At 39.5% G+C, this 25,780-nt stretch overlaps 1 protein-coding gene across 1 annotated transcript in view; it reads right to left on the bottom strand.

Annotated features, from left to right (window-relative positions):
* Positions 1–25,780, bottom strand: part of LOC101868654 (mucin-5B) — a 47,328-nt gene that overhangs the window by 8,172 nt on the left and 13,376 nt on the right. The window contains exons 9-35 of the mRNA XM_034061389.1: positions 24,596–24,734; positions 24,045–24,146; positions 22,988–23,057; positions 22,593–22,730; positions 21,741–21,905; positions 20,806–20,900; positions 19,352–19,478; positions 16,054–16,306; positions 15,028–15,080; positions 14,551–14,651; positions 14,079–14,230; positions 12,178–12,316; positions 11,351–11,461; positions 10,458–10,637; positions 9,838–10,074; positions 8,786–8,942; positions 8,468–8,596; positions 7,965–8,049; positions 7,721–7,758; positions 6,459–6,614; positions 5,213–5,305; positions 4,321–4,562; positions 3,647–3,824; positions 3,094–3,344; positions 1,928–2,111; positions 1,181–1,373; positions 323–501 (exon numbers count right to left, since the gene is read on the bottom strand). Of these exons, the coding sequence (XP_033917280.1) occupies positions 323–501; positions 1,181–1,373; positions 1,928–2,111; positions 3,094–3,344; positions 3,647–3,824; positions 4,321–4,562; positions 5,213–5,305; positions 6,459–6,614; positions 7,721–7,758; positions 7,965–8,049; positions 8,468–8,596; positions 8,786–8,942; positions 9,838–10,074; positions 10,458–10,637; positions 11,351–11,461; positions 12,178–12,316; positions 14,079–14,230; positions 14,551–14,651; positions 15,028–15,080; positions 16,054–16,306; positions 19,352–19,478; positions 20,806–20,900; positions 21,741–21,905; positions 22,593–22,730; positions 22,988–23,057; positions 24,045–24,146; positions 24,596–24,734 (3,947 nt within the window). The remainder of the gene's footprint in view (positions 1–322; positions 502–1,180; positions 1,374–1,927; positions 2,112–3,093; positions 3,345–3,646; positions 3,825–4,320; positions 4,563–5,212; positions 5,306–6,458; positions 6,615–7,720; positions 7,759–7,964; positions 8,050–8,467; positions 8,597–8,785; positions 8,943–9,837; positions 10,075–10,457; positions 10,638–11,350; positions 11,462–12,177; positions 12,317–14,078; positions 14,231–14,550; positions 14,652–15,027; positions 15,081–16,053; positions 16,307–19,351; positions 19,479–20,805; positions 20,901–21,740; positions 21,906–22,592; positions 22,731–22,987; positions 23,058–24,044; positions 24,147–24,595; positions 24,735–25,780) is intronic.

The raw sequence follows: 25,780 nt of genomic DNA, 5'->3' as shown, positions 1-25,780 counted from the left end.
CTACCCTGAATCACAGGGTGCCCCTGAACAGGGTAAAGCATCGAGGGAAAAGCTGTGTGCTGCCATCTAGTGACGGAGGTGTAGGTAACACACAGGGCTCCTCAGCTGAGCTGCTCAGAAGAGACCATGAGCCTGTTTCCCACTTGTTTTGTGCCAATTCGGGACTGGAACAACCTCTTTGACTTGTTCTTGCTTTTTCTCAGGTCCAGAGCAGCTCAGGAAGGATTGAAGCCTGATGATGTGAGGGAACACAAACAGGTGTGTAGGTGAGGAAAGAACAGACCAGGGCTGTTTCACCACCAGAAGGTCTTTCCAGGCTTACCACACTGTCCATTCGTCTGCCTCCTCCAGTCCACACAGACCCCGTGGAGCCCACACAATGCTGCATATGTCTGCATGCTCTGGCATTCGGAGCTGGGGTACTGTTCTGAGCACCCACTGGCCACACACGCCTCGTAGTAGGGCTGTGGGTGGACCACGCTGTGGCACTCGGTCAAGTTCCTTTGCAAAGCAAGGAGACAGACATGGTATTTCACTTTCTTGGGCTACTTCCAAAGAAGAATTCAACTCATAACCAAACTTGTCCCACCCCAGAGGCCTCAGGGTAAAGATACGGCTACAAACTGCTCTGGTAGGCAGTACACCCGCACAGCTTAATTAAGAGTGAGCTTTACCTCCCATTCTTTACAGCGCTTTGAAAGGAAGCAATTTTATGTTGAACTAGTACTTGCAAAGGGAAGTCTTCTGCACAGCTCACAGCCATTATTCTATATGCTGACATTTTTATGCCAGCATGTTTGACGATACTGGTTTAAACCACAGATTTATTTAAAGAACAGGCACACACATCAACTTACTATATTCTGACTGAGTTCCTTTTTATCCAAAGCTTTCAGATACGGAATTATAACTAGTTTCTGGTTAGCTTCTCCAGAAATGACAGGCAGGAGTAGTGCCAAGCAGCAGACACTATTGAGAGAGGACTGATTTTGATTATACAGCTGAAAACTGTCTGCCAAACTCAGGAACATTCACACATAATTTTACTGCTCAGTTTTCCAAGATATGCCAGACTTCATATTTTCATCATTTCTTATAAGCAGTTCACCTAGGTCAATGTAGTGAAACACAAAATTATCTTGCGGGCTTATTTTTCTGGCACTTTTGCAAGATGTCTTACCAGATGATTTTACACAGATTGGAAGGCTCACAGTGCTGATGATCTTCAATCTCAGCTGGTTCTGAAACACCTGGATTACAATATCTGTTGGTAGGACCTGGGACTTTCCAATCTAATGCCATCTCTTTGAAGGACTCGATAACTTCACCATTCGTCTTCATAGCATCATCAGATCTCTGGTTGGTACAGGTACCTGGTAGCAATGTAAAAGCAAAGTGAAAGTTCGAGGACAGTTGATGCTGATGAATCTGCTTTTAGAGAAAACCTGGAGGGAAGTTCTTCTTGTGGGAAGGTAGAAACATGTGGGGTCCTATCTGAGTTCACAAGAGCTGTTTGTGTGAAAGAAAGCTGGAAGAAATAGTTTGCCAGTTACTCATGAAAACCAGAGTTGACGTCATGGTTGATGTCTTTCTCCTGATGCTAAAGTGACTGAGATGTCTTTATGTAGCAGACCTCTCCAGATTTTGTACATTCCCGTATTAAATAGATATGATCAAGAAGAAAGGCTTAAAAAGAGCCTACCTATCTCCATCCACCAACAGGCTGTGAACAGAATGAAAGTGACTTAAAACTCTGTCTTTCGACAGTGTCTTTCAACAGTGTCCCAAATAGAAATATATCTATTAAAATTTGGGAGAAATAGAAACCAGTGGATTTGCAAGCATTTAGAGATGTTTACAAGGGCATGAGAGAAAGAAGGAGAAAAATTTATTGCATTCATTACTGGCAGTTGATGAGGACACTCACCACACACTCCCATGGTACTGTTATAAAACTTTCTGAAAGGCAGTTTTATGTAAAATGCAAGTCGACTGTAGGAGACATAAACTTCTAATTCAGGAATTTCTACTATGACGTAGAGGCCGGAACTGGTTATCCTGATACCATTCTTGGAAATGTCTGTAACAATTTTCTTATCATTAAACAAAATCTAGAAAGAAGAGAAACAAAAGTCTGCATGGACACCCTTCTGTTGAGTAAGGTATGAGGTTTGTGCAACTGGAAAGCAGAGCAGCACAGGTTCATACTTCAGGTGCACCAAAACAAGTCTATCAAAGGCAGTCATTTAAGCAGTTCTCTATGATTCCTTTTTAATATGTCATAATTTCTTTTTTAATATACATGTCAGTGTCCTGGGTTCAGCAGTAGCAGTCATTTTTCTCCTTCTTAGTAGCTGGTGCAGTGCTGTGGTTTTGACTTTCAGCCTAGAAAAAGGGCTGATAACACCAGTGTTTTTAGTTTTTGCTCAGTAATGTTTACTCTGACCAAGGACTTTCTGAGTCTCATGCTCTGCCAGGGAGGAGGGGAAGTTGGGAGGAAGCAGACAGGACACCTGACCCAAACTAGCCAAAGAAGCATTCAATACCACAGCACATCATGCCCAGTATATAAACTGGGGGCAGTTACCCGAAGTGCTAGATCACTGCTTGGGTTGGGCTAGGTACTGGCTAGCGGGTGGTGAGCGGTTGTATTCTCTTCCCTTGTTATTACCCTTATCATTATTATTATTGATGGTAGCAGCAGTGCTTTGTGTTATACCTTCGTTACTGGGCCATTCTTATGTCAACCTGTGGGAATTACATTCTTTTGATTCTCCTCCCCATCCCTCCAGGAGCAGGGGGGGAAGAGGGGGCAGTGAGCGAGCGGCTGCGTGGTTCTGGGTCGTCGGCTGGGCTTAAACCACGACAGGAAGAAAAACACAACTTTCAATTATGTGATATTTTCCTAAGTTTTTAGCATATACAATTTTTCTTGACACCAAGGAAAAAATAGAGAGAGAAAGCAATGTAATTACATTTCCTACTTACTGCATTTTTACAAGTTTCATCCTTTGCCATGACAGGACATTTGGCAGTACAGTAATATAACTACAACAAAATAACACTGAGAATTAAATTTTCACAATACTTTACCAAGTTTGTTTCTTTTCCATGTTCCATTGCTCGTGTCAGAACAACAACAGAGTTAGAGTGAAAAATGAGAAGGGACATTGAACAAATTGCTCCATCAATGGCACTGCAGTAGTAGTTGTCTATGTGAATCCAGAAGTTGTGAGTGTCAGGATGAGTTGACTTCACAAGCACATAGGTGCAGTTTTCTTTAAAATGATAATATGTTCCATCAAAAGTCATATAATGCTCATTTCCCCATCCACTGCAAATACCTGAAAGACAGGGTGACAGACTTTAAGCTAGGTTTCTGATCTTCCTGTAAGTATAAGCTGGTTTTAACCCTTTTACTTGCTTTCAGTGAGAGCTGAAATAATCAGTTTGGTAAAGAAAAATTAGCCCAGCAAAGACACTGTTATCTGCTCTTAAAAGCAAATGCATTAAATAGGACTTCTTCTCAATTATATCCTGATGAATTAATATGATCATAATACAGGTACTGACCACATAGACATCTTTCTTGAGACCAAACTGAACATAACATAAATTTCCGGATTTCTCCTGCTGCGGTACTTACATTGACACTCAAAGACTTCACAGCAACCAGTTTCATCATAGTGTTTTGTGAATGGGAAACCATTGACACAGAGTTTCAGTTGCTGAGGTGGGCAAGTCATGCTGGACAGTTTAATACTGTTTCCTTCTCCCAGGCAAGTTGCAATCTGGCAGTTTCCAAAGTTCCATGTTTCATTAAACTATTGATGGATTGAAAAAGGAAAGGCACATAACAAAGCAATGTAACAAAGTCTTTAAAATTAACACAGTTGATTGTCTAGCACGGCATTATTTGCTATCATCTACTCTTTCTCTGGAAACCAGGCAATATGAAACATATAGCAATCAAAAGAGCTGTGGTATCTACTTCTGTTCAACAGCATTTTGGATAGGACTCAGTATTAAGGGCCTGACCTCATTTCTGATGATGGAACACTGCCACATGTGCTTTCGTAGTCTTTGTTCATCTTTGGTAACTCTATCCACTTATGATCACTTAGATGTTTCAGGTGAACAGAATAATCTTCAGTTTATTTCCTCAATAACTTAGGGGCTTCTGGTACATTTCTAAATCACATAATTCAGCCACACCTGCAGACCAGCTGTAATGGTGTTACTATCATCAGAGGAGAACACTAAATTCTGGCTGCAGGCAATGTGATAGCTAAAGAAACACATATTCTTTCATTCTCTCACCTTTCGGGGGGGAATGAGCCCAAGACAATCGCTCACAGGAGTCCCTGTTGAAGCAGAAGCTTGGCTTGGTGCACTGGGAGCAGGTGCTAGTGGACAGGCTTCAGAGATTGGATCACAGGTCTTGAGGGGCCCAGTACGACCAATTTTACACTCTGCCCAAATTAATTCAATCTGACATGATGCATTGCAAATGGAGTAAGCACAGTGACCTGGTACATTCACTGGCAGAGAAACATTTTCTCCTGCAAGACCAAACCAAAAGTTAGTGCTGGACTATGCATGAAACTGGTACCTCTCAAGGCCTATGCATCACAGATCAGCCACATATTCAACCCTGTGTTTAGCTATCTGGTCTGCCTGTACCCAGTGGCCATGTTCAGATGTGACTGTCTGCAGCTCCTTGAATTCAGTGACTGGATCAGAGCTCAATTCATCCAAATAGGAAAGGCGGAGGGACTGCCACAGAAAGCTAATCTAAAATTCTGCTCCTAAATATGTCAATGGGAATTGAAAATGAGTATAAGAAGAGAGAATATCAAGCATATCACTGAGTGCATCTGGTCTTCACAAAGACCAGGAGATTGGTGGTTCAGGAGCTACGAAGAGATGAAGAAGAGTCTTCCCTCCTCTCTTTTTGGAATATGACTGTGGATTACAAGCACATGTTCAGCAGTTTAGGATTTAGGGTTTGTGTAAACTTCCTCATATCAGGGAGATCCAAACCAGGACAAAGTCATAAGATATAGGAGAGTTGTTAGTTACAGCTCAAAGATGTAACAAGATGTGGTAACATGTAACTGCAGGAGGTTGAATGAGCACTTGCTGAAGCACTTTTATCTAACAGTACATCTTCCCACATCAGTGGTGCAGAAAAAAAAACCTGGTTTCTCACCCATTTGTATCAATTGTCCATTGTAATTGCAGAAGCAGGGAGTGGCTACCATTGACGATGGAGGTGTAGATGTTACACGTTGCATTTGTGCTTCTGCAGGAAATGAACACAATATTCAAATCCTTTGCTACTCTACTTTCAAGCCCTATGGCATTTAATACATTCTCTACAAACACAAAAAGGGGAACAAAAAATCATTTTTATACTGCCACCACATTCTCTACATGTACACACTGAGAATGTCATCTCTGTATTTATATACTCTATTTATTACACTGTGTGCTACTAGAATAATACACACACATTTCCCTTTGTAGTTATTTTTTTATCTATATAGAATACAACAAACCACCCTTCTACCATTGCTTATTAATTCCAATCTAGGATTTCTTTGAACTTTCTAAACCTGCAGGACATCACTTGACTTTGGAGAAGTGATTTTACTTTTTAATGCTTTGCTGCAAGAATCTTTTCATTTAAATACAAACAGATCATTTTGACATTCTACTATGCCACCTACACTCTGCTTTCAATAGTCCTTCCTTTCCTAGCTATTACTGCATTATACTTCTAATTCCAGCTGTTAACACATTTAGTAAATACAAGACACATGGGTGTGTGTCTTTAGCTCTTCCACTTGAGTGGAAAACCTAACTTTCAATTTTCCTTGTTCCCTTGGTATAATTTGTTACCAGGATCATACATATTTTTATGCTATAATCATGTGGTAAAATTCTGCCTTTTCTTTATTTCTTTTTACTTCCTATTTTCTGTTCATTTACATCCCCTTCACCCTGCAACTTCTCTTTTGAGAGGGGAGTAAAACACCAGACAGCTTTATCTTCTTGCTTCAGAGAGCATTTGAGACTGACTTATTCCGATTTGGAAAACAGTAAAATAAGAAATAATGTGATAAAAAAGGAGTAAAACAAGGTTTAAAAGTAAGAAATATTGAGACTAACAACACCAGAGTGTCAACTGTGGTATGCCATAAGTTATTGCAAAAGCTGTACTGAAAAATGGCTGAATCTCCCTATTCTGTTTACCCCATTGACAGTAAGAATCTGTAAAAATTACACTTTTGGTCTCCACTATGAGACCCACAAGTTTTGACACCTCATTCCTTAACCTTCAACTGCCTTAAATTCTTTGACATGCAGTAGGAGTGTTTTTCCAAGATGAAGGAATCTTATTACCATTACAGACTTCCATAAAATCACCACCAAACATCTTACAAATCTAGTACCTTGTGCTGGTGTGGATGGTATTCTGCAAGGGATGAATGTTTTAATGATCTCCCCATTAGGGCCACAGACAGCATCACCACATTTGGTCCCATATGCTTGGCTGTATACAGTTTCATTTAAGGCGTAAGTCTTTCCATTGTAGCAGCAAAGGCATTCTGAGGCATCAAAAAGAGCAAATGCTGTGGTAACAGGGGACACTTGTAATATAAACACAACTGAAAAGAAAACCAAACTCCGGATTTACTCTTCTCTAGCTAATATCATCAAGCATGAATTAGCTGGCTGGAAAAAAAAAAAGTCAATTTCTGGTTGAGAAGTTGCACTGGGAGTCTACCTCATTTACTTAAAATAGGTCAGGTTTTCATGGTTGCTGGTGTTCCTTGGAGTCAGCCTGCATAGAGGAACTACTGGCTAGTAAAAGCATCAGAATTGACACTGTCCTTACCCAGGATGGAACTCAGGCACATTCCCCCTTGGCAGGGAATGTGACTGGGACTACTGCCCTGCTGACTGATAAAATACTGGCTCAGAAGATGCTGCACAGCCATTTCTATCCACGAATGAGGAATATGTGGTGATAAACAATTTAAATAAATTAGAAACTCCTCAGGTTTTGGAGAATATGCATTCAGGAACCAAAGGGAATATATCTATTACTGTAACAAAATCAATAAAATTGAAGATATGTCGTCTGCTGGCTCAGCCTGCATTTTGGGGTGTGATGTGGTTTCCCCCAGATATGGGAATGAACTGATAACATTCCTTAAGCAAGTGTGCCCTTTAAGCACACAAACATGTCTCTTACGAGATAGCTGTCTAGGCTTATTATGAAATTAGTGAACAGGAAATAGCTACACAGACTTCTACAAGATTTGACCCATCTAATAATGCTCATTAAGATGGTGACTATAAATAGCCTGCTTCAGACTACTCTCTGTCTGTCTTCACTACCAAAGAAGTATAAACATGGAGAAGTCGTATTTACCTGGGTGAGATGAATCCCACATTTCACACCTCTCTCCTTTTTCTTTATTATTATCCTTCAGACAGTTCTTCAAATTAAAGGTTACATTTTGCTTATTAAAGTATACTGTACTGCTGTGCATCCGTCTACTGAACTAGTTAGCTATAGTCCTATTACCAGTACGCCTGCAGTAACATGAGGTGTTGGATTTTTCCAGTCCTATACTGCAATATACTATTCTGTACTATTCTTTTTTACACCTATACTCAGTGAATAGTGAGGGTGGTGAAAAGTTACCTTTGGAGTCTTCAGTACACAGTTTCTGTTCAGGATCACTGAAGATAAAGAGAAAAGAAGACTTGGTTTATTGACTTGAATCAGTATGTAGAATAACAATGTCTGCAACAGTATCTGGTTTTACATAAAAGCCTGCTCCTGAGGGATTTAATGATAATTGCCACTGCCTATGAACATAAACTAAACATTGCCTAGCTTGTCCCTTCCAGGGCTATTTTCCTTCTTTCACCATCAACTGACCTACCATGAAGTGCAGTTGGGGAGGGAGACACACTCCCTGCTCTCCTCGTCAAAATATGGCTTATCAGGACTGCACTCCGGGTAACAGCCTGAAAGGTTAAAGTAAACAAAGCATTCTTAGTCTGCTTTACGTAGATCCAGGGAAAACACGTAAATACTTCTATCAGATGCAGATTTGATCCCCAAATTAATGTAATCCCAGTACAGATGTTTATACTACAATTATTTTTCTACGTCTTCTTTTTCCCTCTCTCCCAAAAGTTTTAACTGTTTGTCAACAGAGAATTCTTTGCAAAATTAGATAGAATGACCTTTTATCTGTCACCAGATTTAAAGGCAACTGAAAAATTATGCTATAAATTGCACCATCACATGGGGAATTACCCAGGTAAATGAGTTTCTGGGGCAAATGGGATAGTCTTTCAGCAACCTTGATGCTTAAGACATTTAAAACCAGACTAATAGCTTCAACTTCCATAAACTTTATGTGAGTAAAACAAGAATTACCTTCTAAACTGTACAGCAAGTTCCCACATTTCCCTTGTGGGTTCCTGCAAGTCTTTAGGCAAGGGGCTCCACAGGGTTTATAGAACCACTCATGTTTGTCAGGTGGATTGTAATAATCACAGAACACAGCTGGAATAGACAAATAAAAATTCTGTAAGTCTCAAACACCAGACAGGGGTTATTTTCTAAATCTCGTATACAAGAGCTTGTTAAGTCATGTGTGTGCAGTGATGTCAAAATTCTGCTCTTCTGTATCTCCCATGTGCATGAGTGCACAGAGCACTGCTTTTCTGTGAGCATTTTCAGTGCAACACTTACGGCAAATGGTAGGAGTTCTCCAGTTGATACAGACACCAGCTCTGCTACAGCTTCTTGAATAAGCAGCAACCGAGGTACAAAAGCACTCACAGTCTCCCACACTGTCACAGCCACAGAAGTCATAAATACAAGATTCATAATATGGTATTGGGTTCACCTATCAAAACACCAACACATTTATTACTACAGAGTACCTGCTCCACTGGATTTTAATGAGAGAATTTTCACCATCCACTGGCAGTTTCTTTGGCAGAACCAGGCTGTGACAACCTGAGATCATCATGAAGGAGACATGACATCTTATAAAGGTAGTTTTCTATTCCATTCTTCCAACTCAGGTAGAATTGGACTCAAAATCCTCTAATTCCTATGTGTGTAATACAGGCATTTATGCTTAAAATGTCTTTCCAGTGTGATTTCTGCAGGACTGACCTACCTTGCTTTGGCTTAGCACAACTATATAGTGTGTACACTCGCTGACTGAATGATAGTGATTATTGAATATTAAATATTTCCACTGAACTTCATGTCTCTTGTGTTTTAACCTGTACCAGCATTAACTAACCAAGGAAAATAAGCCATGTTTGCTTTTAAAATGGCTTATTAAACTGCACTGAAGCTTTGTGCAGACATTGTCATTAAGAACTAGTAGCCTTGTTTCTTTTGGATTAATTCAAATTGTGTCTAAAACAAACCATATAATCTCTCTAAGTAATTTGAATAAACTTTCCCAAGGATCCCCATATAAACAGTCCTATGCTGACATATCTCCAGATTTTACAAACTGATACCTAAGTTTTTACTTCTGGTGGCCGACTATTATTCTCATTGTCTTCAGTTGCTCAAAACAGGCACTGTTGCTTCCTCAATATTGTGCAACAGGATTCAGCTGGCATAGCAGTAAAGTGAGGTTTTGAAAGAGGTAATCCCTATACACAAGGATGCTGTGTAATAGCCTTTAATAGCAAAAATTTGTGTGCGAATGTGTTTTATAATAGTAACAAATACCTAGTATTTGTGAACAAGTACTAAGGGTGATAGAACAGGATTACCTTACTGTGACAGGCTTCAAAGATGTTACTCTTAATGATGCTGCAGTGCTTTTGTCCCAGAGCAGCCTTGAAAGGCTGATCAGCACACAGGTCTGTCATATTTACATTTGAGCAGGTGCTTGTTATTTTCCAGCTGTTTCCAAACTCCTGGATACTCATCTCCATGGACTGCCCTCTGCTTGTGAAGTCATTCCTTGAGCGGCCGTCAAAGTCCCCACAAAGGCCACAGACTTTTCCCTGGGTAATTTGTGTAGACAGTAAATAGTTTGGTTATTTTGTGTTCAGCCCACTGTTTGACAGAAATAAACAACAGAGCAGGCTAAGACAAAATAGCTGCAAATCTCTAAACAGCCACCACAATGATGCTTAGAAAAAGCTGGACTTCAAATGACAAAATCACTCTGTTAGCCCTCCAATACGGCAAAAAGTCTATCTCCTAGCTCCAACTATTCTGGAGCTTTACATACTGACTGAACAATGAAATAAAACAACACACAAGACATGGCCTGATTGATTCTTCTTGACCACTGAACCAAACACTTTCAAACTGGAGCTTCAGTGCTTTGAGTTCTCCATTCTTTGAGTTTGAAAATATAACTGTCTGTCCATCCCATACCTACCTGGAAAGATGGTGCCACATGAACAACAACAGTAGTCTTCTGGTCCCACATGAAGTTCATCCCTTGATTTGTTTCAATCACAATATAACCTCCTCTGAGATCTACTTGGTAATTCTTCTCAGCTCCCGGATCAGTGGCTATCTCTTGAATTCTTCCTTCCAAGAGCCTTATTTCACTGCTCTATAAGGAACAGAGAAATTGCATGGAGGGAAGTCCAATAGAAATCTTTGTGTAACAGCACTGGTATTCTGCCTCTTGTCCTTCATTTTAATTTTCTTTAGCCTTTACACTGTATCTTGGTCTATTGCCAGGCATGTGAGCCATAAAAAAGACCCACTGAGTTCAGTCTTACCTCAACAGGTAAGTCTTACCTCACAGCCACAGAAATTGTCCTAGATGAAATCTGTTCTGTTGAACAGCAGCTCCTGAGTGCACGGGTAATGGGGCATGTTAGCACACTCCTTGTCACGCTGCTTTGTTTCACTATCCTCTCACCCCCTACTATGGGAGAAATCTCTTTTGTGTACACTTTGAGGAAACGCTAAGCCTGAGCTGGACAGAATAAGAAATTCTTTCCTCTGTAGTTACATCTGCCGTGTGCTCAAACTACGATACAGAAACATGCTTCTCTAAAACCTTTACCATTTCCCCTATACTGATAATGTCACAGATGCAAATACACACACACACATGCACATGCATACAGTGCAGTTGACTTCCTCTATCTGTCCCCTCACCTGCAGAAGTGTCCAGCCCTGTTAACAGCAAATACCTAAACATTTCCCAGTTTTTCTGCCTCTGCTTTTTGGGAGTTAGACTTCCATAGGGATACTACACTAAATACTACAAAATAAAGACTACAGCTCCTCACTCATAAGCAGTTCTACACAAACCTCAAAAATCAGTGTGATCTTTAGGGAGCAGATGGAGAGTGACTTCCCACAGGCGTTGTTCTGAATTACAATTCGAAAGGTGCCAGCATCCTTGTTATTGGGGCAAAAATCCTTAGAAAAATAGATAACTTGTATTAGATCTTTTCATGCAACCAGGCCACTCTCAAACATTTTCAGGAACTCTAAATGAATGACATTTGAACCTGACTTCTGCTATTTTGTCACTTTTTTTATTCACCAAAACTGGGCATTTTAGAAGAATCTGGTGGCAGCTGGACTGGTGTCGGGTTCATACTTGACCAGGAATTTTAAGAGAAAAACCAAGAAAAAATTGAACTTTTCATAGTACAAATCCTACACAATCAAAAAGGTGTTTTATTTTTTCCTTAAAATCAGCAAAACCTACTGTAATTTGGGAATCACAAAATACCTCACAGGGTACTGTTTCATTATGTGCAATTGTTATACATGAGGCTCACATATTAACCTCTACGTGTTTCTGTCACAACAAAAGCACTGTCAGTCTTGAATGGCTGAGAGAAGCACTTAGCTTTTCAACTCCACACCAATTTCTTTCCATTACAGGCGCTGGAAGTACATCAGAAAAGGGCTGTCCAGTCGAGGAATTAATCGTTTAGGATCTCACAGTGCCCTCTTGTGTCACTTCTGAGGGTTAATTGCTTTGCTCTAGGTACAAGAGGAGGGGAGTAGGCTCTGCTCATCAGTATTGACTATTTTGCATGGGATAGCCCTTTAATTAATCAGACTGAACCCTACGGCGTAAGCTTTGAAAAGCATAATGATAAGAAAGTGAAAAAAATCGATACCTGAGCTAGGATATAGTCACAGTCTCCCAGGAAATCAAACTTCTCCCCATCAAAGCTCATGTAATGTCCATTTCCATACACAGTGCAGGTTCCTTTGCAGGGATTGTCTGTGCAGTTCCACTCCCTTTTGTTGCAGGTGCTGGGAGGTTAAATGCAAAGAATCATCATCTTTGTTTTTTCCTCAACACCCAAAGAGGGGCAGAGTAATTCATAGGTTGGTCTTTTGCAGTACTTCAAAGAAAGCAGTCATCTCTCATTCTTCCAGGTTTACCCTCACAAGTGTTTTGAGACCATGCCATGAGATGGTTTACTAATCAGAAAGTTCATGTTTAGTACCAAGACATGTATGAACTTTGTTAATTTTTATTTAATTTTTTCCTTCAAGTATCTTTAAATCATTAAGTCCTGGCAGCAGACAGAGGGATTTATGACATAAGTTCAAGGTGAAGAACTGAATATTTCAGCTATTTCTGAATATTAATCTGTGAGATATCATGTGGTCAGTTCTGTTCCTGACTACAGTGGTGTGAACTAATGCTATACCCGTCTTCCTTTGTGTGTTGTTTCTGGCTGAGATGAAGTTTATTTTCCTCACAGCCGCCCTCACAGTGCTGTGCTTTGTCCTGGTAGCTAGGAAGGTGCTGATAACACACCATTGTTTTGGCTACTGCTGAGCAGTGTGCACACGGTATCAATGCTGGCCCTCCAACATTCCCTCTCACCAGTAGGCTGTGGGGTGGGCAAGATTTGAGAGGGGACATAGCCAGGACAGCTGACCCAAACTGACCAAAGGGATGTTCTGTACCACATAGCATCTGCTCAGCAATAAAAGCTAAGAGAAAGGAGGAGGAGGGGCATTTGTTATTACATTTGTATTCTAGACCAACCACTTTGTGTACTGAAGCCCTTCCCTGATAAGAAGTAGGGAATAAATCTGAGGGTTTTTTGCTTCCACACAGCCTTTGCTTTTTTTTTATTAAACCACCTTTATTTTGACCCATTAGTTTTTTTCTATCTTATTTTCTTTCCCCCATCCTGCCGAGGAGGGGAGTGATAGAACAGCTTGGTAGCCACTTGGCATCCAGCCATCAGACCTTCATAAACTTCCCCTCCAGTTCCTGGCAACCACAGACAGAAAATCTTAATTGCTATACCCTTGACACAGAGACTGTGATTTTTCCCCATGTGTGTCCTGTTCTCATAAGAAAACAAAGCCCTAACTGCAAAAAAAAAAAAAAAAAAACCACCTTAATGGCCTCTGTGATATCAACAATTGCTTATCAGGGTTTGGCTTCACATGCTAAACTTGATTGCTTGTACCATGGTGATCAGACCAAATGTTTCTGACGCTTATTTTCTGTACAGCTTCTTGGCAGGACTATACAGTGTCATCCTCACTAAATAATGATTAAGGATTCAAATCATTTTAGCCACTACGATTAGTAATAGCAGTGAAGTCTGTGGGAAAGTTTTACCCGCAATTGGAGCAACTAGAGCATTCATTATCTTATTTGAGAACTCCATCCCTGGAAGCATCGCAAGTCACAAGAAGATCATTGTAAGTCCTCCTTCCTCCAACTTCAGTTCTTTTCTGATGTTCACCTGTGCTCAACACAGACAGACCCCTTACAGAATGACCAGCCACAGACCAACTGAATGAGGCTGGTACTTCTAAAGCTTGTGTGGAAGCAGTTTGCAAAAGGATGGAAATTATTTGACAGGATATTTTAGAACTTGTTCTCCCCACGTGCAGGCTCATGCAGTGTGTTGCAGAGGGGAAACTATTCCCCTTTTATTTTTATTAGAAGCCTGACAGCTCTAATGATGAAGACGCAGGATTCAAAATGCACTGTTAATTTTAACAGCTTTGTTATAAAGCATGGTTCCCTGGACTAACATACCATGTGTTGCAGTCCACTTTGATGGTTTCCCCAGGGTTATAAAACTGTCCTCCATGAACACATGGGCATTGATCTTTGGGAATACATCTTCCACTGCCATCCAATACCAGCCCATCAGGACACATGCAGCCAGAAACACATTCTGTGACATACTGTGTACATGAAGACATAACACAAGGCAACTTGTTAATGCACAGAAACTACAGGGAACCAGTAGAAGTGCTAGCTCTGGATGCCAATATTTTGTGCATTCTTTTTCAAGCGTGTAACTGTAAATTAGTGACAATCAAATTACAAGTATTACAATCAAATTACAAGTATTACAGCTACGTGGGTAGCTATAGCTGCTGTGTTATTGTTAAAGTAGCTGGTCTGTGAACAGCATAACATGTCACCAACAGCATTTTTTGAGGACAATCACACATGCACAATCACGTGGCCCCGTGTTCCTGCTAGGAAGTGAAGTCCTTACACAATGCATGTCCTGTGTCTTACAACTTTTCTGACACTCTGATCCAGTTGCACCAGGACCTGCAGTGCTGCAGTTGAAGTAATACATAGGAGCAGGGCAATCTATAGGAGGAAGAAAACATTTTAGGAAGGCAATTTAGTGAAAACAATATGGATGCTGTCAGGAATTGTAAACCAGAGCATTTCAGAGGGCAGCATATGTCTAGCATTTACAGTTTCTATTAGCTTTTGCTCCTGCCCACCAGTAGTGTGGGGAGAAGAAAGCAGAGAACTAAGCTTTGAGAAATATCCTCATCTTTTAAAGAATTCATCAAGTCTGGTGACATTTTGACAGACAACTACTATCAATAACCAGCCCATTTCTGGGAGAAGGCAAAAATGTGTAAAATACTAAAATGTTACAGAAAGTGAGATAAACACAGAAAAACATTATAAATACCAGCTAATACCATGATGCCATTATTTAACAAAATCTCACCTTTCACCAGGACAGTCTCTCCAATGCAGTCTAATCTTCCTTGAATGCATTTGCTAAAAAAATCCATAAAATGAAACACATCAGCTCTTTGCATATTGTTATCTCACTAAAGAGAAAGGCATTACAAAGCTTCACTAGTCACACAGATAACAAATTCCTATCAAAATGAGTATTTGGTACAGCTCTCAGGTTCACAGACATAAACTACCATCCCCAGAAGGAAGATTAGGACACCTGGCCCTTAAATACTCTTCCTTCACCTGCCACTGGTTTACGGTGTGATTTCCCTAAATCAAAATTTTCCTAAGAATCCATTTTCTACTCCATGGGATGAGATTAGTACTTTCTTAAAGGAGACCTATTACATTACAAAATGAACCTATGTTTACAAAACAAGTACTGAATCCTCAGAAAAAAAAAAGTGGGATTTGAGAGAGAAAATATGTAGATATCTAAAGATGCAAGTAAATAGTTTGAATAAAATGGTTTTCCCCTACTATTTGCATTGCTGTCCTGAACTGTTTGAAAATGAGAAAAAGAAAAATTGTTTTTCACTACAATGCAAATTTTTATACTATTTTTAGTATTTCTCCCCCAGTTTTCTCTCTTCTTAAAAATCTCAGTTTAAAAACATATTTTTCTTTTTCTGGACTATTTTTTTTAATAGTCTGCAGGATGTTGTGTTGGAGGGTGTTGCTTACATCATGTCTTCATTGCAAAGCCAGAAACTCTCCCAAGCCCCCTTACTTCTACAAAACTTGCTCCCATTGTTTATGGAAATTTTTTACCCAACAATGAACTTTGCATAGATATAGGCTGCAAACATTACTCTGCTTAACGTGTTTTCAGGTTCTTGTTTGGTAACAGGAGTATAGGTTCTTAACTTTTGCTGTGGCTGCACTTCCTGCCAGGGAAATACTTGCATTGGTAGAATCTAGAAGTTTGACATTATTCCTTACAGTAAAGAGACACCATTCAGGGATTAGAGCCCTGACATCCCCCAGGTATGCAGCTTTTGCATCTTACCACATCAGTTTATCCTCTTGGAAAGAGTTGCCAGGCTGAACAATCTTGCCTTTGTAGTAGCAGGGACAGTCATCTGGAGTTACACATTCCTCCTCCTCATTGAGGTAGGTCCCTTCAGGGCAACCACAGCCCTCCATAGGAGAGATCTGAACTTTACACAGTGGATCAGGTTCATCCAGCGAGCGGCAAGACTGGTTACAGTATTTCACGCTATAGTTATAAACCATAGTCTCAGGACACTCCTCAGAGGGATCTTTGCAAAAGAAATAAAATGGATGTATGGCTGTTTCTGCGCAATCATCACTCATGCTGTTGACACAGCATTCTGCAAATTGGTAGCCACAAATGTGCTTTTTTTCAGACTATAAGTCCTTGTCTCCCAGTGGTCTGAGGGAAGTTTGCCCACTACATTATATTGAATAATGAAGTACTCAACAGGGTATACCTTGACCGAATAAAGAAATGGTTTTACAATTGGTACAATTTACATTTCTATTTTATACCAAGAACTAAACTAAATAACTCCTGAATTGTAACTGTAGTTAAAAACTAATTTTCTGTAATTTACTACTAATTTCTTTGGCTGGGAATAGCTTAAGAAATGAACATATTTTGTAAGGGGTAAATTTTGACGTTAAATGGACAGTGCCAAGGAACTCTGCTACCAAAGAAAGCATGTTTGGTTTTTCATAGATGTCTTGAAGAAAACTCTTGTCCTCCAGGGAAATCAGAAAGAACAGTGTTTAAGACCTCTGGTGGAACAAACAGTTAGATACCAATACCTAAAGAGGTCAGCTGATCCTGTAAGACAGTGAAAAGCTGGTTAATTTTCCCAGGCTACTAAGAAACAACATCTTCAGAACTCTACCATAAAATCTGCAGTAGTGATCCATATGGATGACAACAAATTTTGTCAAGAGATATCACTCACATTAAAGTTGTGGTTTTCAAGAGAGCCTGGCATCCAGATTCCTCTGAAATTCAACAATAAATGGGGATCTACTCATCTTGGACCTCTTTCTAGATCAAATCCATAAGTTTAACCCCACAACTGGTTTTCAGATACACACAGATGTACTAGAAGATACAGGGGAGTTGCTCATAGGCAAATGTGCTAATCAGCTTTGCAGCAATGTTATCACCATATCAGCAATAGGTTCCATGCCTCAGCAAAGCTCTGTATGGTTTTCCAGTCCATGACCATAGTACACTTTCTTAGATCAGTTAGCACGTTAAGTTTGTGTACACATTCAAAACCACCACCTCCAAGAACAAAAACCAGTTAGTTTCCTGGTCTTACCTGAGGAAGACAAAATATCCTGTGTATAAACTATGCAAGCCATACTCTCCTACTTTATAGGCATACTATAAAGATGCATCAACTGGTATTTGTAGATCAAAATAGGCCAAATAAGAAAGTTATTAATAAAGATGTTGAACATGAGTTTACATCAGATTTACCTGAATGGGCGTCTCAGTTGTTAGCTATTAAAGCAATAAAATATTGCATTTACATTCTCCCTTTAACTTTTTCATACAGAAAAAAGATCACTTTTGGCAAAGTGAGATCTGGTAAGAGAAAAGTTATTTGATCTCAGTACTCATTGTCACAGATTTGTAATCTTAGATTACATACATCACAGCTGGAGGCATGAGTGCAGAGAACATGAGCATATCAAAACCAGCTTCAAGCTAGCTTGCCAAAGGAGCACAAGAAAAGCAGTGCCATGACTTAACAGAGGCTACTAATTGTGATGGTCTTCCGAGAAACCAGTAACTCAAGTAATGGTTCATGTTTCCACTAAAGATTGTGTCACACACATGCATTGTCAACTGTTAGCTAGTAGGGTTTACTTATTTCACACACACTACTGACTTAAATGTAGACATCCCCTTAAGATATAACCTGTCTTGGATGCTGCCCATAGCCCAGCACAGCTGGACACAGCTGCAGGAGCCAGAAAGGCCTTTCCAGCCCCTGCAATGGGACAGATCACTGAGGGTGGCTGTTCTGGCCCATTTATTCTTTCACTTATGAATAGTGCAACCTTCAGTCTTATCATAAGCATGCTCCTGAAAGATTAGTTCTTCTTGTAAAGGCCTAAAATGATTGTGCTGATTAAGCCATTAGCATTTTTTTCCCAAGGTTAGTGCACTGGTTGAGTCAATATTGCCTACTGTGTCATGAGCCCACAGATTTCAGTCTAACCCATGTTGCAAACCAGTCTTCCTCTGGCATAAAAAAATGTTAGTAATTCTGTGTTGATAACAAAGCTTTCAGTAAACAGCAACTGTATCTAGTACATAAATCTGCATGATTCTAGGATAATTTGCTATGGATTACACTGTGTTCCCTCTGAATTCTTTCAGCACAGGTTTATTAAATTGCTCTTACTGTAATCTTAAATGCCTTCAACAAAGCACCATACATTGTTACATTGTTTGTTTCTACTAAATATCCCAGCTAGCCTCTAAGTCAAGGCAATTAAATAGATGATAGCTGCATGAAAGCTGCATAAAAAATAATTGTTGTGGTGTTTTCTATTCAGATATGTTATTAGTCAAGAAACCCATACATCTGTTTTCATGTCAATATAGCAAATGTCACTTGAACTAGCTGACTGCCAGGGAAAAAATAGAAATGTGGAAGTAAAGTTCAGAAATTGGGACTTGGGAATTTTTTTCTCAGCTCTGATACCGTCTCATAGTAAATTCTGGCAATGCCATTGGAAAAAAAAAATGTGGACTCTGAACCATGGACTTAGTGACAATGTGTATGTCCACAAAACTTTTATTCAGTTGTTAAATAGTCCTAAGTTGAAAAAGCCTTTAAACACTTCCACAATCACAGATATCACCAATATGTATGTATTAAAAACCATTACTATTTTACATGGAAAAATGCAGCTGATGAGAGTGATGCCATTTGTATGGGCCATGTCTGACACAAGAGGGCTCAGATTAAGTTCAAAAAAGGTATCAGAATTAAAATACATGGGAAAACCCATGTGTTCAAAACTAACCTAATTACAGCTTCTTGTTATTATATACACCTTATACTCTTTTGCTTCTTTGAGTACTGAATTCACCTAAAATTTACACAAGGAACATGCATCATAAGAAGATGAAGTAGACATGAACTGATTTTGACAGGCAGTGTTTTATAGAAGGTATGTATATTCTTTTTCAAAGACGCCCTACCTTGATGACTAAGTACAAAAGACATTAACTGCCACAGACTGGGGTCTCCTGAAGCTCTTCCCCTGTATCCCTACCATAGGTATTTTAGAATGCATACCACAGATGCCCTGCCTCCAGCCCTTCAGGGATACGCCTGCTGCAGCACAGTCTCTGGAGTAGGTAGAGAGCACACTACACAGAGCAACTTCACTCTTCTCAGAATTACAGGTGTCATACATACATTTCTAGGGGACAGAAAAGGACATGGGTATTATTAAGCCCAGCTCAGAGAAGAAACAGGGAAACATAGAATCATGAAGTAATTCAAAAAGTAATGAACCAATAATTTTTTTAAAAAGTACTATTACCGATGAAACTTCATTTGTAATATCTCTAAAAGAAAATGTATGCTAATGAAATACTATCCAAACCTGAGAAATAGGAAATCAATTGCAGTTGTTTAATGCTGTATCTAACACTCACAAATAGATGAATAATAAGAATGATAAGGATATTTATAGTTAATCAAAGCACAAAGAAATGTCTATACCAGCCTCCCATGAGGATATACAATCTAGGACATGTCAGAATATGTAATCTGAAAATATACAGGACTAAAAATACTGCACAGCAATGGCTGGCATTTGTGTATCTGCCTAGTATACAAGTAAGATACTGCATAGGTCATACTGCATAGATGATGATATATCCTGCCATTACTGATCTCATAGAAAATGTTTTCACAAATCATGGTTTCAGCAGAAGTAACAGACATATACATAGGAAACTGGTTATTACTTTTCCTTAATTGAAAATTACGAGTTCCTTACTTAACATGAATTCTCAAGCAGACATATTTTCTGAGGGAAACCTGGGAGAGATAAAGCATAAGCCATGTGTTTAAAGGTACCTGAAGACATTAATTTTTAGGTAAAATTTCATGTTCAGGTATTTTCTCAGTAAATTGTATCACACATCCCCTACATGAATCTTCTGCATTTCACAAAACCTCTTTACTAAAATCACATAAATATGGTAACTCTCTAGTTCAGCCAACTTCTTCAACAGCTGTAAAACCAAGAGTACTTTATGGGCAGCTTCTTGCATTCTAAATATTAGGAGACTAACATGATTCCAAAATAATAAATGGGATATAAATTGTGTAAATATGGGATATAGTCTCCCCTTAGAGGTGAATTTTAAACAATGCCAGAAGGAATCCATGGGGCTGAAAAAGCTCTCAGTTCAGTTCTGCACAGAAACACTGATTTGGCTTTTCAATGAATGAACAGTTTTCAAGAACAATAAACTCATTTTTTCCTATTTTCCTTCTGGATCACCCAACAGAACTGTCAGCGATGGCAGTCTCTTAATGTTTTGAAGGCTGCTTTCAAAGTCATAAAGGCCCATTGTGTCTTACATAAACTCTTACTTTGCAATTTTTCTCATCAGCATAAGTGAACTTCTTTGCAAACAGGCATGTAATCTATTCCACTTCCCTAGGCCAGACTGCCTTCATGGCAGATCAGTCTCTGGGCTAGATTAAACCACCAATTTAGACCAGTACCTTACCTTAATGTATACTGAAGGCTCTACAACAGAATGGCAGGCAGCAAACACACTGCTTGTATTAGACAGAAGAGAACACCATTGCTGGGCAAATTTTTCTGAAATGGGAAAAAAACACAATTATCTATATTCACTTAAACCACATTACTATTTGATTCAATGTTCTTATCAGGTTTCACACAGAACTACAATGTCCTGAAATGTTCAGATAATGCTATAAAGAAATACGGAGAATTAAAATATCAAGGCAACAAGAACAGTTGGATGGTGACCAGCCATCTCCCTAAAAGAATGGTTTCACCTTCCAAGTAGTAACATTATTACTGTGGCTGGTTAGCAGAACATCTGCAAAACCTCCCAATTTTCATTGTTTTTCATCAAACTTTGCTAATTCTTTACATTCAAGCAATTCTTTATAGTCAAGCAACAACACCAAGTATGTAATGATCAGTGAGCTGTGTGCCTATGAGCTGCAGCTTTAATCACATGTGGCAATATCTAGGACAGTACAAACCAAATACTGTATGAGCCAAACCCAGTCAAAGTGAGAAAGCAGACAGGCACCTAGTAAAGTACAATGCTTGCTGAAGTCTGTACTGCTGATAACTCATTCCTTTTGACTTCAGCACAGATGTAACAACCTAGACTGGATTAAGATCTTGCCCTAATATTGATAACCAAGTATGCTTTGCCTTAAACCTATATGGTTCTTATTGATGCTGTGTGTGCTTTTCGAGTCATCAGTGTCGACCCTTTCTCCAGCAGTGCAGTCATTTTGTTTTAAGAGCAAAGCTGCCACCTCAAATACCAATGTGTGCTCTATTAATATACTCAAAGGCAGTGGCTTTTGATATTTATGAGATTTTTAAAGCTTTTCTGGTTATCTGCCATATGAAAATTATTTAGCACTGATAATCCAGGCATGAAAGGCCTTCTACCTTTATCCACACTGTTTGAACAAGGATCTTCAAAGTTGTCCTCAACATCAAAACAGCTGGCTCTAGTTTTCCATGAGTTACCGAAAGCAGAAGCTGAATCTTCCACAGCTCCAGTGACTGTTCTGAAGTCGTCAGTCTGGATGTTATTGAAATTGCCACAAAGACCTTGTGTGGGGGATGGCAGGAAGAAAAAAAAAAGGCAAAAGAAAAAAAATCACTAGTGGAAAAAGGAACAGCTCCTGTCAGAACACTCTTAGCCCTTCTCCTGACAGAAGCCCATTTTCCTTCACAGATTTCCTGATGGTCTCACAAATTAGACAGCACCCTGTCTTTAAGAGTGTAATTATTATTTTTCTGCATTACATTTGCACTTAGTGTTAGCACAAAGATTGGAAGCTGCTTAAATGTGCTTCTGTAAACACTGGCTGACAAAGTGCCTTCATCAAAGGCTTACAAGACAAGGAAATCACAAAAGTAAAACAAAACAGGTAGGAGAGACAGGATGCCATCCCATTACAGAGATAGGAAACAGAAGCACAAAAAGCTTAAATGATGTAAACAGGAGACTAGTGGCAAAACCAAGTACACAATCTGCATCTCAAGTTTCTGAGAAAGGTCTGCTTTTACAAATAGGGTCTAAAACACCTGCACACACTAAACATCACAGAGTTATCTAATTTTCTTCAGCAAATTGAAGGGGTTAGCCAACGCTTTTTTCAGGAAGGCTAAAGGTTTAACTGGGGGTTCTAACATATCTAAATCAATATAAAATCAAATTTGTTCACCTCAAGTGATAGACAAGCAGCTATAATTCAGTTTAAGAGCTAACTGGAAGAGCATGGTCTTTCCTACCAGATGTGCGATTCTGATAAGAATGATTGACTGTTATGGAGAGCTGCATTACAGGTTTCATTTGCACTTGAATCTGTACTCCAGTTGAGCTCAAGATTTCGATGAAAAATGTAGAGGGTCTGAAGATGGTGATGCCATCTAAAGAGGAGAAAAAAGAGAAAGAAAGAGAAATATGTGCAATTGCAAATCTTTCATGAAGCTGAGTAAACAGGCACTGCCATTTACCAATGCATCCAGTGTAACACAGGAATTCCCAGGGAGTCCCAGACCTAGTAGCTACCCAGGTTAAATGACCTAACAATGAGCAGGATTATATCATTTTCACAAAAAGGAGGAGGAATCCCTCTGTAAATAAATGTAGGCTATTCTGGGGAAGGTGTGGGAAGGACATTTACCTTTGCTTACTGGCAGCTTCACAATGAAATTGTTCATGTAGATATCTCCACAGGAACATATTTTTATAGTCTGCAGGGAAAAAGAAAAAGGAAAAAGCCCACAGCAGTGAATGAATATGACATGAGTCAGACAACAGCAACCTGACAAGATTCATTAAGCATTAAGAAGTAGTGTTTTCAAAACATGGTCATCTCTGGAGTCAATGTAACACAGTGTCTGGATGACCTACAATAACACAAAGCAAATTTGACAATAAAAAATGAAAAACTCTCTCCATAAGCAACAGTTTTGACTGAGTTCTCTCACATATGTTATATGTAGGGTTAGATCTACCTTATTGAAAATGCAACATACCTAAAATGAGAGCTATCTGATTCAAACTCCCTCAGTAGTCAATAGAGGAAAACAGGCACCTCTGGAACATCTCATACCTTAGGTGAGCTGACTTGTCCTTTGGCGATCCCCATCTTTCTTTATTGATTATAGAAGGATACTAGAATGTTTGATCTCCTAATATGGTTGGGTCTGTACCAGTTAAATACCAGGTGGACAGGATGAATCTGTATAACTTTAGAATACATAAATAACATCCCTAACTTGGCTTCCACTGAATTCGGTGTGAACCATGGCATAATCTTCAGCAGGAGAAGCCTTTGGCCTGAGTTTTGAAAATTCTGCTACTTCACTCATTTCATCAGGAAAAACCTCTGGATTCAGAAATGAAGGTAAATCTTTTCTTATAGGAATTTCAATCTTTCTTTCAGAAAAAAACAAGTGAAAATCTTTGAAGTATGAAAAGAAAGGGAAAACTGACAAGGATTTTTAGCCATTTACCTCTAATGAAATGGAAAAGCCAGAATAAAAAAGAACTGGAAAAGAAATAACTCTCATAGAACAAAACCAATAAACACATGAACTGCATCACCAGCTGTTGTTAATCTTGCCGTTTCAGTATTGCAACAGACCAAAGCGAGTCCACAGTATTAGAGAAATCCCCTCTTCGAATCTAAATAGAAGAGACATATTATGTGCCACTAACTAAAGCAAGTTACTTACAGTTCTTCCTAGAGTGACTAACACATTCTTTAAGCAAGTCATTGTCTTTGATGTCCCACACTGTATAATCTCTCCAATCACCACAAATGTATCATCAGTATTCTGAAAAGAGGTGAGAAAAAGGATGTGTAGACATTGTTAGCATGCTACAGGAAAGGAGCCAGAAGAGAAAAAAGGTATCTGTGAAAGGCTAAAATGCAATAATGAAAGAACTGGAGCACTTAATCGCTAACTGCAAACTGCATCATTGCCAAATTCAGTAATGTTCACTGCCTTTCCTTTGCACTGTTCCCTTGCTATCAACCTGTGTGTATCACATATTTGCAGATAGTTCTGTGGAATTCAATCTTTCTGCAGGAATTTTTGCTCATCCACTTCCTTTCACTTGCAATCTGTCACAAATGGGAAAATTTATGCATTTTAGGACTGAGCATGTGTTGAAGAGCTTTGCTGGATTTGTGCCACTTAATTAAGTTATATAAAGCTTCATCACAGCTTGATGCCTCATGCTACTCGTGAGATTCAGGAGTCAAATGGGAGTTTGTTTGTACCTTAGCTAAGACATAATGGCAGTTGCCATGAAAATTGAATCTCTTATTATCGAACGTTGTTATGTGGAATCCTCCATCTATATTGCAAATTCCAGAACAGGGCAGAGAGATACAGCTCCAGTGGCCTCCTTTGCAGGTACTGTACAAAACCCAAAAAGGCATAGTTAGAATAAACATAACTTTAAAGGAGCAAAGATACATCTGTATCTGAATCCTCAGAGATGAAACCTCTTTGTCTTTCTGCCTTGTTATTTGGCTGCTTATTAAATCCATGTGGGAAGAAGACTTTATATTTGGCCCTTAAAGTGTGAAAGTTGAATGCCTCTTAATGAGGGTTAACTGCACTGGGCTTCAAATTAGCTGCTTTAGAGAAACACTGAGTTGAGTAAGCAAGAAAAGCTTTTTAGGGCCTAAACTGTTTACTTGGCTTTTTAAAGACAGAATTAACCCCTTCAAGCAGGATCTTGCAACATTTTATGCTACCAATGGAACTGTTCAGCAAGTTGCTGATGCAACAACTAACTGTGGAGGACCTGAGATAATGAGCAGCTACAATTCTTAGAGCTGTGCACACAAGAGGAGAACAGCCTGGCCATAGCCTAGCTCAGGTTTTGTGAGGAATAAGTGAGGATGTAGCTAGACAGGAACCACTGAGAGCCCATCAAATTCAGTTCCTCAAAATTGCAGCTTTTGAGAAGTATTTCCTCAAATTGCAGGAAATATTTGACCCAAAGGGGCTTGCAGAACATCTGGTTTACCCTATCATGCACCACAGCATATTTCAATCCTCACTACAGTAAAAGTTAGGCCTATGGTCAAGAAATGATGTGGTGGGAGGAACTGTTAGAACAAGTCCAGAGGAGGCCACGAGGATGATCAGGGGACTGGAGCACCTCCCATATGAAGACAGGGTGAGAAAGTTGGGGCTGTTCAGCCTCGAGAAGAGAAGGCTGCATGGAGACCTCATAGCAGCCTTTCAGTATCTGAAGGGGGCCTACAGGGATGCTGGGGAGGGCCTCTTCATTAGGGACTGTAGTGATAGGACAAGGGGTAATGGGTTAAAACTTAAACAGGGGAAGTTTAGATTGGATATAAGGAAGAAATTCTTTACTGTGATGGTGGTGAGGTACTGGAATGGGTTGCCCAGGGAGGCTGTGAATGCTCCATCCCTGGCAGTGTTCAAGA

Source organism: Melopsittacus undulatus, chromosome 4, assembly GCF_012275295.1.
Source record: "Melopsittacus undulatus isolate bMelUnd1 chromosome 4, bMelUnd1.mat.Z, whole genome shotgun sequence".
Classification (NCBI taxonomy): Eukaryota; Metazoa; Chordata; class Aves; order Psittaciformes; family Psittaculidae; genus Melopsittacus; species Melopsittacus undulatus.
The sequence above is the reverse complement of the archived record's forward strand: the minus strand, read 5'-3'. Positions and strand labels throughout refer to the sequence as shown.